Here is a 13,752-nt window from a genome sequence, read left to right as displayed (position 1 = left end):
AGAAAGCAGAGCCACACATCTCATCAGGCCCCATGCTGATCATTTTGATCATTTTAAACCCCAGCTGTGGTTAAACAGGTTACAGAACTGAGGCAGATTCCACAGGTTAGGGAATGAGGTTTTCTTGTCAATCAAATAGTCTGTCCCTACATCAGACAATCAGAGCTGTTACCCAGCCCCACTAGACTAACCTCAGTCAAGCCACACACCCCTCTGCAATGTGCGCTCACCTTTCTTTGATGGAAAATGCATACTGAGTCCCCGTGTCTCTGAAATCTTTACACACGAGAGTAGCCAAGCGCGGAAGATTAATGCTACAGCTGATAGATTTGAATAAAATGCAAATCTGCACAAGGAAAAGAGGCTAAACTGGGCGACGGTCCCCATTGGTGGGGAGGGGGCAGTCCTGTGTTGAGCCCCTTCCTATTCTGATTTTGGATGGAAGACATTCCTGTTGGATGTACAGAGCCTGTTCCTTGAACTCCCAGAGAGCTACGATTGACTGGGAAGGGTCACAGCTCCCATGTTCCCTGTCACAGGATGAAAGTGAAGAGCCAAGGAGAAAGCGATTTGCTCAGAGGTGACAAACCCATTGACGGCTGCCAGCACAAAGCCAGCGTGAAAGCTGAACCACACCTTAACACTGAGCTGCCAATCACACAATGCACACGTGACAGGAGCCTCTGAACTGCTCCCTTCATCCTAGCTGACAAGGTAGTGGTAGGATCATCTGGGGTTGCCCTTTGACCTCTCAGAGGGAAGCCAGGGTTGGCAGAGAGGAACCAGTACTGCACACGTGCCCCAGCACCCCTACCTCTCACTGCTCCCCAGAGCACTCCCCCGATACACACACACCCTGCCAGCCCCCACCCCTACCGCACCCTCACTCACCCCCTCGACCCCCTCCCCAGCGCAGGCGGTTGCTCTTGATTTCCTCCACTCTGCAGATCCAGCTCCCTTTGCTGAGGAGGACATTTCATCTTTCCTACCTGAACGACTAACGTAGGCTTCAGGTCCAGATTCAAAGCACAAAGGCAGTGTGTGTGTGTGGGGGGGGGGGGGCCAGGCTGTGTGACTTTGGGTGAGTGACTTGGCCTCTCTGGACGCCTGTGTTTAAATGGGGGGGGGGGGGTGCACGCAGATGTACACACCCATGTGTATGGAGACCAGAGGCTGACACATCACAATATGTCTGAGAGCTTTACTTTCAGAAAGGGTCTCACTGAATCTGGAGCTCAGTCCTTCAGCTAGACTGGCTGGCCACGGAGCCCTGGGGACACACCCAGCTGTCTCCACACCCCAGTTCTGGCTCGCTGGCACACGCTGCCACACTCAGCCTTTGATGTGAGTGTTGGAGAACTGACGTCAGGCCTTCACCCTCATGCAGCGAGCACTGTGCCCACTCAGCCATCCCAATCTCCTCCCAGGCCGGCTTTCACCCCTGGCCCACACGGGTCTAGACACTGAATGGCTAAAGACAGGCACCATCCTCGCCTTACTCTGTCATATACCTTGCACAGGTGGCATTCAGTCTTCACCTGTTACCTAAGTGCTAGACCCTCCTAATGCTGCCCACTCCCCCCCCCAGGGTCTAGCAAGTCCTAGGGAAGTCACTCAATTCTATTTAATAAAAATCATTTCTAGAGACATTGGCGTGTGAGCAGTTATGAATTAGTGGACACAGCACTCTGTCTCTCCAGACAGAATGGCTTTTAAGATTGGCAAGAGGACCACAAAGTGAGCGTCACTCTTCCCACTTTACAGGTCAGGAAACAGAGGCCAAACAGGGTCAGTAATTTCTCCAGTCACTCTGCACATAAGCTTCAGAATCATAATCTGAGCCAAGTCCAACACAACAAAGCCTACCTGCACGTATAGCCATTTACTATATATTATAATGACCCAATGCATATGAATGCATTGTAGCTATTTACCATATATTATAACGAGGCAATGCATATGAATGTCGTATAGCTATTTACCATATATTATAATGAGGCAATGCATATGAATGTCATATAGCTATTTGCCATATATTATAATGCCCCAATGCATATGAATGACTCGTTAGCAACAGGAATAAAAATACTCAAAGAGCAAAAACACTTTCTTTCCAGTGCTATACAATTTAAGTTTTACTTTTTTACATTTTTACATATGTGTAAATATGTATACCCGAAAATGCCACCACTAAACAAGGCACAGCTATCTACCTGCCATCAGCACAGCCAGGACTTTTCCCAGTTTGTTCTCCTAGGTCAGCAGCCAGCTCCATTGATTGGCTGCTGAGGCCAACTTATGGCTGCCCATGGATATGATCCTGGGCAGACAGCCCACCCTAACGCTAAAGCCAGATACCAACATGAAGGACAGCAAGCACAGAGGTGTTCAGGGACAAAAGCCTCCCACAGAACTACGGTCACCCTGCAGAAGAAGCTGCAAGGAGAAGGGTTGGACCTCAGGTGTGGCACGTGACCATCAGTCTCCTCTGTCCCCTGAACCCCAGTGAGATCCCAGGTGTCTTGGAGCTTCCTGAGGCTCAGGGTTCCTGGGTCACTCAGTGTAGGCTACTCTCTGCCCACGGGCTGCCCACCAGCCAACGTGTTATGTGGCCGTCAGGACTCAAAATGCACAAGCGTGGACTCCTTACAAGAGTCTCATCCTGAATGCCTGGGAGATGAAAACAAGGAGGCCACCTTGCCCAGCAGCTGCACACTAGGGACCTGCCGGTGTGGTGTGCATGGCTGTGACCCCAGCTGGCAGTCTGGGGCAAGAGGATCACACGTCGGAGGCCTGACTGGTCACAAAGTGAGACCCTGACTCAAACCAGAACAAACCACAAAGAAGAATGGCTTGCACGGAGCTCAAAGAAACAAATACGTGTTTTAACCACTCTCCCTGGGGATGGGAAGACAGCTCCGCAGTAAAGTACGTAACATCCAAGCACAGGAATGTGAGTTCAATTCCCAGAACCCACACAAACATCCGGGGTATGGCAGGCTTGGAGTCTCAGGGTTTGGGAGGGTGGGGAAAGAGACAGGAGGATCCCTGTAGTCTAGACAATTCAGTGAGCTCCAGGCTTAGTGACTGTCTCAAAAGACCAGGACAGCACTCCCGCGGAGGATACCCAAGGTTGTCATCTAGCTTACACACACACACACACACACACACACACACACACACGTACATGCACACACACGCATGCATGTGCATTTTAATCTTTTTTTTTAATTCTTAAAAAATGCTTTTTCATTTGGGTGGTGGTGGTGCATGTCTTTAATCCCAGCACTCGGGAGGCAGAGGCATATGGATCTTTGTGAGTTCAAGATCGGCCTGGTCTACAGAGTGAGTTCCAGAACAGACAGAGCTACACAGAGAAACCCTGTTTCGAAAAACAAAACAAAATAAAAATGCTTCCCCATGTCTGTGGGTCACTCTCACTTCAATGCTATTTGCTCCCTTTCTTTGTAAGGGGGAAATAGGGAAACAAACAAAAGGCAGCTGCAGCACCCAAATGTGGGTGGCTTCTCCTTGTGACACAGCCATCAAACCCGAATGCCAACTACCCACTCAACTGCTTTAAAGAGAAAAAAAAATGGCTTTGGTGGGAAAAGTCTCTCATTCTTACCTCCCCGTAAAAATCTCATGAGGGAAACAGAAGGAAACCCACTTGCCCGTCCCAGCTGAGGGCCCTTCCCTCTGACGTCAGCACTGGTCGCCTGAGCCACTGGAGCTCTGTCAGCTCGCGCCCACTAAGAACACCAGTTTCTTATAAACACATGCTTAGGCTAAAAACACGGCAGGTGCTGACATGTTAGCAGATAGCTGGCTCTTTTCAGGACCCCCGCCTCCTGTCCTCGTACAGGGACACGTGCCCAACTCACCTCCCGCAGCTCCAGCCTCTGGGCCACGGCCTCCAGACACTCCTGCCCCGTGCTTTCCACAGACAGGGTGCACTCAATGACATTGCTGTCCAGCAGGCGGATCCGCGTAACAAAGCAGTTCTTGCTCAGGACATTGTAGCGCCGAGTCCTACGAAGCTTCAGGCCGAAAGGCATGGCTCTGCGGCCGGGGGACGCCTCCCTCCTCTCCTGGCACAGGCACCCCTTAGACGGCCTTAGCAGGTCTGTGTTGGAACGGTCACACTAAGGTAGGGGAAGGGTGTCCATGTCCGTCAGGCCCTCTGCAGGACGGCTGTAGAGGAAGGAGAGGCAATGTGATTACTCACTGGATTGGAAGGGAAGCTGTCGGTGGTGCACAACACAGCATACATGTGTCCACACTAGCACCCAGGCAGGTGAAGGCTCAGACTCAGGTGCCTGTGAGCGCTGCAGCTCTGAGTGCCTTGTGAGAGACCGCATGTCTTACCCGCTCTCGTCAGTGTGAAGCGTGAGAAGACCCGCGAAGAAGGGGCTTAGCAGAAAGAAATACATCCCAGGTGCACAGCCCCTCCAGACCCCAGGGCACCCCACACTCCCGTTTACACCGCTATCCTCTCTGGGCCCCTCTCTGCAGGAGGAGCAGAAAGCTGCTGGCCGCCAGGCCTGACAAGCCGAGTTCAGCCCCCGGAGCACACATGGCAGAGGAGAGAGTCAATCCCACAAGCTGTCCTCTGAGCTCCACGCGTGTGTCTTGTCACACACGTGAAGACATCTACAACGAGCAAATGCACGCAGCAGAAAATGACTGTGCGCTGAGAACGCAGGTGGTGGCCCCGGAGCTTCGAGGAACCGAACATTTATTTCATCTTGCTCCCACCCTACGACGTTGACGTTGAGTTTCTACAGCTTTTTTGTTTAATGATTTAATACTTATTTTAATAACTATTTACTCAGAACGTATGATGTGAATGGTGACAGCATACATTTAACATAGATCATTTCTGCTCTTTAATTTACAACACAGGATCCTCATTGCCACCTTGTTTTGGTGCTGAGAAGCAGATCCAGGGCCCTGCGAGCTATATCCCTACTCCCTGAAATATACAGATTCAATAGTGTACTTAAAAATCTCACTGTGTCCTTTTGTTCAACAAATAATGAGACAGATGCATGGAACGCCCAAGCACGGCTCCGTTCCTTTACAGATGAGTTGGTACAAAAGCCCTGTCCCCGGTCACAGATCGTTTAACCCACTAGTGAAAGACTGACAGGAACCTGACGTCCCAGCAAATGAAAATAAAGACACGACAAACGCAGAGAACACAAGCATTAAATACCAAGCAAAATGGCTTTACCGTCGCCCTGAACCAGTGACGTCCTGGTCAGGAGGCCCAGGAAACTTCTCTCAAAGAAGCCGGCAATAAGCAGAGAAGCTTTTCCATACGGCTACCTGCTCCTGCTAGGCTCAGAGAGTTATGGCTGGACGGACTGACAGCTAACTCAGGCAGGTGCAAGCAGCTTGAGCCCCTCATCCATCCTGGCACGGCACTGCTCCTGAGTGAACACACAGGAACCACTGGTCCCTGCAGGAATCGGTCGATGGATAAAGGAGCTGTCTGCGATATTTATACGCCACTCCCTGCCAGAACCCCAGGCCTCCTGAAGGTTGTCAGGGTATAACCCTACAACACAGCAAAACACACTCCCAGCCTCCCTCGGCAGGCTTTGATATTCGCCCTCGGCACATTCCTGAGCATGGCAGGTACATGTTTTATGATAGCTTAAGATACGTATGGCTAGAAATGCTGGCTTGGTAAAATAGATTAACATTTCTGAACCACTTTATGTTGGCAGAGTATCATGTTTACTTCCAAGCCACGCCAACCTGATCTCCTGATAGGGACAGAAAATATGGAGGGACCCACCCAAAGGGGGGGGGAGAAGAAGGGAAGCCAAAATATCCTAAGTGTTTACTGGTGAATTCCCCCCGACTTACTGAAGCACAAGACAGGCAAGCTAAGAGTCGAAGCCTACATTAAGAAAGCCTTAAACAGACAGAAGTGTTTGCTCTGTGGACACCAGTATGTTTGTTTCTCTTCCTGGGCCAGGCTCTTTACATCTGGGTGTGTCTCCCTTAAACACCTATGAAAGAATGTGGCTGGCTTGGTACCCAGCTAGCCTAGCAAAAACAATCTCTCCACAGACTCTTCAGCACGACACAACACACAGATGGTGAAATAGTAACTCCCCAGATAACTGCTGTTCTGAAAATGACCAGAATACGCACACAGCAAAGAGTGTCTGTTCGGCGGTTATTGTCTTGGGCTGTTTGGGGCTGTGGGGCTGAACTCCACATCTTTCTAAACCTGTCAGCTGCCTTGGTGAAGGCTCGCAAACAGCCCTCAGGGGTGTCTACCGTCAAAGAACAACCTGGCATCATGGACTCTAGAAAATAGCTATGCCAGCTAAGAAATAAAAATAAAAGATTTTCTGAATCTTTGATTTGCAAGATAATCCCAACAGAAAAAAAATTCAAGAGAATTGGTCTGGACCATCAACAAGTAAACAACTAAAAACAAATATCAAAGGGAGGGAAGAAGCCCATGTAAGCTGCTTCCCAGGCAAAAAGTGGAGAAATTGGAAAAAATAAAAGGGTGTTTGTTGATATTGATTAAATCCAGTTGAGGGGAAGGGCAGGATTCGGAAAGTCAGGAAGCATCAAGGCAAGCTTAAAATTTAAGAGAGAGAATTAGAACATTGCTAATTTTCTTGGTTTTATTGTGTGTGTACAGCATCCCGGTGTGTGCATGCACAGATGTACACTGATTATGGAGGTCAGAGGGCAAGGGCAGTGTCTTCCTTAACCATTCTCCACCACATTTTTTTCTCTGAGACAAGTTTCTTCCCTGATTATGGAGCTCGCTGACTGGCTACAGTTGCTGGCCAGCAAGGCAAGGATCCTCCTGACTAGACCCTAACTGGCGAACCTTTTTACATGGGTCTGGGTAGCAAACTCAAATCCACACACCTGCAAGCAAGCCCTTTGCTGAGCTGTCTCTCTAGCCAACATTTTCTGCGGTTTCTGATAGTGGGGTTGCAGTTATGCAGGAGAGAGAAGTTAGGCGATATCAGCAGCTCTATTGTGAGTAAAAACCGTCAGGATGTAGGCTTGAGAGAGGGCTCAGTGGTTAAGAGCACTGATAGCTCTTGCAGAGGACACGGGTTCAATTCCCAACACCCACATGGTGACTCACAACCATCTGCAACTCTGGTCCCAGCAGATCCGATGCCCTCCTCTGGCCTCTAAGGGCACACACGTGGTGCATAGACATACATGAAGGCAAAGCACACATACGTATAAAATAAAGAGAAAAAAATGTTTAGATGTCATGATGCCTGTAATTTTTAAATGGTATGAATGCATGCATGCATGTATATACACACGAACACATGGTGTACACACACACACACACACACACACACACACGAGACTGACAGCAGTTGAATACAGACACTGTCAGACTGCTCTGCCTCTCCAACCTCCTAAATACTTTCAAGACAGAAAGTTAAAGGGGAGATGCCTACCCACACAGACGGCGCCCTAGTACCTAAGGCTTTAAGGCTTGGTCTGAAGGAGCTCGGCAAGCAACATCATCGGTGCTTATTTGAATAAATTAACCTGGGTTTATAATATCAGCGCGATTTGACACTCATACCCAAAGCTAGAAACGCATTCCCTGTCTCTTCCACATACATTGATACATTCATACACACCTCAATGAAAAGCCCGTAACACCCACTCCCGGCAGTGAGGGCCACAGGGCTGTGCTTCCTGGCCAAAGGCAGATGTGATACCTGGATGATCCCAGGCCACCCCACAGTATGACACAATGGGAGAGCTTGAACTCTGGGAGAGCTTGAACTCTGCTCAGTGGACCACTTCACGGCCAGTGGACGAGCCTCAGTTCTTAAGTTCCCAAGGAAACGATCACTCATGCACCAAGCTCTGCCTTTAACCATCACACAAGTGCCACACAGCACCTGCTTGTCCTCCACGGCAGGTCCACTTCTGTCACCTCCCTTCCGGTCTAGAGCCTTGGCTGGGCTTCCCCGGGTGGCTCTCTGTGGCTCCTCGCAATTGCTTTGTCACAAAAAAAGAACAAAAACAACAACATAAAACCAGAACTAACCAAAAGACACATAGAAAGGACTGTGTTTGTGACACTTTCAATTAAGAAAGGAAGGGAGGGAGGAAAGGAGGGAGGGAGGGAGGAAGGGAAGGAAGGAAGGAGGGAAGAAGGAAGGAAGGAAGGAAGGAAGGAAGGAAGGAAGGAAGGAAGGAAGGAAGGAAGACCCTACATTGAGGCTGCATCTCGCCATACTAAAAATGGCATCATTGGAAAACAAGTAACAGGCTGGAGAGATGACTCAGTGTGTAAGAGCACTTGCTGACAGCATACACACACAGGAAAGGGCAGCGGGACGGGTGTGTGTGTGTGTGTGTGTGTGTGTGTGTGTGTGTGTGTAACAGAAGGGACCCTTATACACTGGTAATGGGAACAAATACTAGTTTAAACACTATGGAGGTCACTATGGAAATGTCTCGGAGAAACCAACAGGGGATCGAGCTTGCCTAGGAGCCAACCACATCAGTCACTCCTGGGCATTGCCCCGAGGACATCACAGACACTGCACACCAGTGTTAATTGCAACGCTCCTCATTCCCTAAGGGGCTAACGGGATGTCCAGCAGCAGAAATGGACAATGTAAAGGTGACTCTTCTTCTCCGTGGGTTCCCTTCAGCTTTGAATAAGAACAGAGCCAGACTGTGGGGATGAAGACAGCAGGAGATAAGCATGGGCGCTAGGTCTTCTGCAGACACGTAAAACCAGGCACTCACAGGATACGTGGGAGCAGCTGCTAAGTGGCTGCGCAGGGGGAATAAAGGAGGCTGATGGAAGTGGGGAGAGAAGATGCTCCAACACCGTCAAACACACGCATGCAGATGGAGCCCACCCCAGTAAACTTTAAATGTGTTCTTAAGAAAGCAAGGATAGACCACGGTCTTCATTATATTTTAAAGCTTTTATTTTTAAAACAGAACTAGCTAATCTAATCTCATTAAAAGTAATCTTTTAATTAATTAATCAATTTTTTAAAAAAAACAGTGGGGGCTGTGGGATGGGTAGTCCAATTGGTAAAGTGTTTCCACGCAGGCATGAGGACCTGAGTTCAGATCACTAGAACCCACGTAAAGCCAGGCATAGCTGTGTACATCTGCCATGTCAGGGTCCTCGCTGAGATGCGAGCTGGGACGGGAACACACCTAGATGCTCTCAGGCAGCTAACCCGGCACGTACAGTTGGGCAGCTGGCATGTGCTGTGGTGAACAGCAGAGGCCTTGTCCCCAGATGAGGTTGACAGGGGAGAGTCGATAGCTGAGGCTATCTTCTTCACACTGGCGTGTGGCATGTACAAACCGTCAAGTGTACACAGACACACACATCATCCCTGTGTGCATGCACACACATCAGAGTGAACCCCAAGGTAAACTATAGGTTCAAGGGAATAATGACCTGTCAATGCCAAGCTCATCCGTTATTAAAACGTGCATCACTCTGGCGGGGGACATCATTGCGGGGCCCAGGAGCCGAGGGCTGTGCTGGAGGAGAGCTGCACTTTTGGCTCCATTTTTCTGTGAGCTAAAAATGACTCTAAAAATTAAAGTCCTTTTAAAAAGGGAAGTTTCATGGGTGTTGGTGAGATGGCTCAGCACTTAAAAGGACACCCTGCTCTTGCAGAGGACCAGAGTTCAGGTCCCAGCACCCACACTGGGCAGCCAACTGCTCGTAACTCCATCTCCAGGGGATCCGAAGCTTTCTTCTGCCCTCCGTGGGCACACACTGTGCTCAGAGGCACAAATCCATACACACACACAATACTTAATAAAGCAGGCTGGGCCTTTGGTCTAAGCCTTCATGAAGCAAAGGCAGGTGGCAGGTTTGGGGTCAGCCTGGTGTGCACAGCAACATTCAGGCCAGGCAGGCTTACCTGGTGAGATCCTGCCTTGAAAAACTAGCAACACCCTAAAACTAAAGCAAAACAAATCATTTTAAAAATAAAACTGAAAGATAAAAAAAAAAATATTGCTTTAGTTAGCTATGCTCTCAGACTATTCAGCACCCTGCTGCAGGCTGCAGTGGCCTGCTCAATGACGTCAAAGCAACTTTCTTACTTAATAATAACAGTAAAAGCAATGGGGCCGACTCAGATTTCTTCCAAGAGAAACAGTGACATCATCTCATTCAGCTGCTAACCTTTTCCATTCCTCAGTGCATCCTAGAAAAGGCAGCCCTGGCCCAAGTGAGGATGTGTCTGTGCGTCTGTGAAGACACTGCAGGCTAAGCTTGCAGCAACCGCAACACTCGGGAGGCAGAGCTAGAAGGATCACAGAATTGGGGGTCAGCCTGGTGCACACAGTGAGTTCATAGCCAGCACAGACTAATAACTAGGTCTTATCTCAAAGAATCCAGGAAGAAAGAGAAGGAAGGGGAGGGAGAAAAGAAAAGGGCAGTTCACAGTGGGTGCTGGAGTGAGAGACTGCTGGTCGACCTGAGCTACAGAGGAGTTCCCAATGAGCCAAGAAGGAATGTCAAGTCACACCCTCTCCACTGTGCCCATCCAGTCAAGTTCCCTCTTGGTTCCTCTCACAGCACGCTAGGTTTGTGCAACAGCATAAAACAGCCGTGGGGGCCAGGCGGTGGTGGCGCACACCTTTAATCCCAGCACTCGGGAGACAGAGGCAGGCGGATCTCTGTGAGTTCCAGGCCAGCCTGGTCTACAGAGCTAGTTCCAGGACTGACTCCAAAAGCCACAGAGAAACCCTGTCTCGAAAAATCCAATAAAAAAAAAAAAAAAAAACTGCCGCGGGAGTTTGCAAACAAGCACTTTACTACCTCATCAGCCCTGTGGAGAAAGCCCTTTCACATGGAAAGTGTTAATGTGTAACAGGAAATCCGGTTGAGCCCTGGGCTTTCCCAGCCCAGCATCTAGCATCCCATGATTCTGACACCTGAAGCATAAATAGCTTTTCAAGAGCCATCCTGGGGGGAGGGGGGAGGGGTTAGATGCCCCTGGGATTCCCTTATCTTAGTCAGGAGCACAGCTCAGAATCTAGAGTCTCCAACTGGTCTTACATTCCAGGAGGTTCCGATCAGCAATTACTTTGAGAAGCTCCCAACACAATGCAGTCTGCACTCCGCCCCACCCTTAGGTTCCTGAAGGAGAAGCTGTGGGTGGGATTTGGGGTTAAGGTCTTCAGCACACAGCAGGAACCCAGGACACAGAGAGATGCACACTCAGACCCAGGAGCCTCAACTGTGGTTCTGTGGCCTGCCCACAGGAGGATTTGAAACCTTATGGGTCTGGTTCTGGGCTGTAAGAGAGGGTCCTGTTGTGAAGAGCAGAAAGGGCTTACTTGGGTCATTGGTGCTTTAGCAAAAAAGATAGGATTCCTATTTCTACAAGGAACTCCCCACCACTCATGCTTCCTTCTCCAGCCTTTGTGGGGTCCCTCTACTGTGGGTAAAGACCTCACAGAGATGGCACCCCTCACACACAGATGCTGCAAAATTATTTGCTAGAGCACTTTAGTGGCAACAATATGTCAGGGTGTTGATCTGCAAACACCACATTTTAAAGCCTTTTAGAGCAGAGGATACAGAGGGAGAACAGAGAAGCTTCAGCGTCTCAACTCCACAGTCCTCTCCCCGAGGGGCCTATTACCCTCCTGAAAACTCGAAGATGGAAGCTTCCATCACTAACTGTAAGCTATGGGTTCTAGTATGTTATAGTCTCGTTTTTAACAATAATAAAGCTGTCAACAAAAAGCCCTTCAGAGCTACGCGCGCGCGCGCGCGCGCGCGCACACACACACACACACACACTGTTGTCAGATACTTATACACTGTCAAAATATATTGCTGTGATTGGTGTAATAAAAAGCTAAACGGCCAATAGCTAGGCAGGGGAGATAGGCGAACTTCAGGGCAGAGAGAGGAAACACTGGAAAGAACAAGGCAGAGTCACCAGACAGATGGAGAGGAAGCAGGATGGGCAGTACAGAGTAAGGTAACTGAGCCACATGAAAGAGCATAGATTAAAAGGTACCGGTTAATTTAAGTTATAAGAACTAGTTAAGAACAAGCCTAAGCTAAGGCTGAGCTCTCATGATTACTATTAAGTCTCCATGTCATTTTTTTGTGAGCTGCTGGCCGAAAGAAAAATCCATGTACAAGACACAACAAAACCAGGTTTCCGATCCTACACTTGGTTGATCAAATAAATCCTTAAACAGGGCAATAAGTAGAGAGGGTTCCAGAGTGTCAACCAGACACAGTCTAATCAGCTACTCTTTGATGAACCTGCAGAGTCTTTGGGCAGAAGAAAAGTAAAATCCAAGCCTTCCCCGTGAGCAGCTTCTTTTTATTTCCCATACTGTGTGACGCGTGCTTACTTCCCCCACTTAAATCTGAGCTCTGAAAGCGCTAAGAGAAGCTAACTGCCAGCACCGTGTTTACCAATAGCCTCTGGAATTTCTCCAGCATTCCACAGTCTTAGACTCCCAAGCACACCTCACAGAACTATGCAACCCCGATCTAGGTGTGAGGACAGACAAATTGACAGAACTAGTTCATCCTGTGCATAAACCATGGGGCACAGCTTGACTTTCACGCATTGGCTGTCCTGTCCCCAAGAAGATGCTATATGAAATGGATGGAGCCTTGAGGGGGAGATTTAAACTACTTTCTCTCAACTCCGCTGAAAGAACATCAGGAGGGGAGTGGGCTTTGTTTGATAAAAATGTAACTGTTAGTTTCTTCGGTCTGTTTTGATAGTTTCGAGACAAGGTCTCGCTACTTTTCCTTGGGCTCCTAAGGAGCTGGTATTACAAATGTTTGAATTTCATGGAACTCGCGTCACAATCACAGATCAAGCCACTTTTAAAAACATAAAACTTCTCTGTAAGGTCTAAAGCTCAAGTCCTTCAGTTGCTGAAGAAAACACCCATGACCTCAAAGCATTTAAAAGCACATTTTCAAATACTGACCCCTTCCAAACACTCAGCGGGAAGATGAAATTTATCCGCAAACACATTTTCCAACTTCCCTGAGCACAGAGTCACATAAATGACCTTTCAAAACTCTTCTTGAGCCACGTTTAAAATGAAAGGCGGCTGCTTTACTGTGCATCACCTCTGGGGAGGGGTGCAGAGAAAGGGTGCAGTGGAGGGAAGACACAGTGGTGGGGACACCATGGCGGGACGCAGTGGAGGGACGCCTGTGTGAAGAGTGGGCTAAACAGCAGCTTCCTTGGACAGATAAAGCCAGAGTCACAAGGCCTCCTGCACAGACATGTACCATAAAACCCTTGAGTCCAGGGAAATAAAACTTGGCCCTCGCTTCACTTCCAAGCTTTACACATCTCAAGCCGCTGTCGACCTTGCCCCACAAGGTTCCAGTGGCTTCTCACAAACTATTACCAAAAGGATCCAAACCTGGGTGAAGGTGATGGATAAATCGTGGAAACAAACACTCTACAGTGCAGAGAGCGGCCTCCAAAACTGCCCCACCAAGCATCATCTAGGATGGTCAGGCAGTGTGGCACACACTGTGACCTCCTCACTGGGTTAGCCAAGGCATGGGGATCAGAGGTTCAAGGCCAGCTCGGGGTACACAGGAAGACCTTGTCTAGAAAACACTAACAGCTATGATATCCAGCACAGACTGTGAGAGAACGCAGGAAACAAATTCATTTCACAGATGCCGCACCCTTGGCGCTTAAAGTAACATCCAAAGGCTCCAAGATGCAC

At 49.0% G+C, this 13,752-nt stretch overlaps 1 protein-coding gene across 1 annotated transcript in view; it reads right to left on the bottom strand.

The window, feature by feature from the left end:
• The window catches only part of Ptpn14 (protein tyrosine phosphatase, non-receptor type 14), a 137,796-nt gene that overhangs the window by 77,977 nt on the left and 46,067 nt on the right, over positions 1–13,752 (bottom strand). Inside the window, exon 2 of the mRNA XM_005348861.3 lies at positions 3,885–4,194. Coding sequence (XP_005348918.1) covers positions 3,885–4,058 — 174 coding nt within the window. The 5' untranslated portion in view covers positions 4,059–4,194. The remainder of the gene's footprint in view (positions 1–3,884; positions 4,195–13,752) is intronic.

The sequence above is a fragment of the Microtus ochrogaster genome, chromosome 6, assembly GCF_000317375.1.
Source record: "Microtus ochrogaster isolate Prairie Vole_2 chromosome 6, MicOch1.0, whole genome shotgun sequence".
NCBI lineage: Eukaryota > Metazoa > Chordata > Mammalia > Rodentia > Cricetidae > Microtus > Microtus ochrogaster.
The sequence above is the reverse complement of the archived record's forward strand: the minus strand, read 5'-3'. Positions and strand labels throughout refer to the sequence as shown.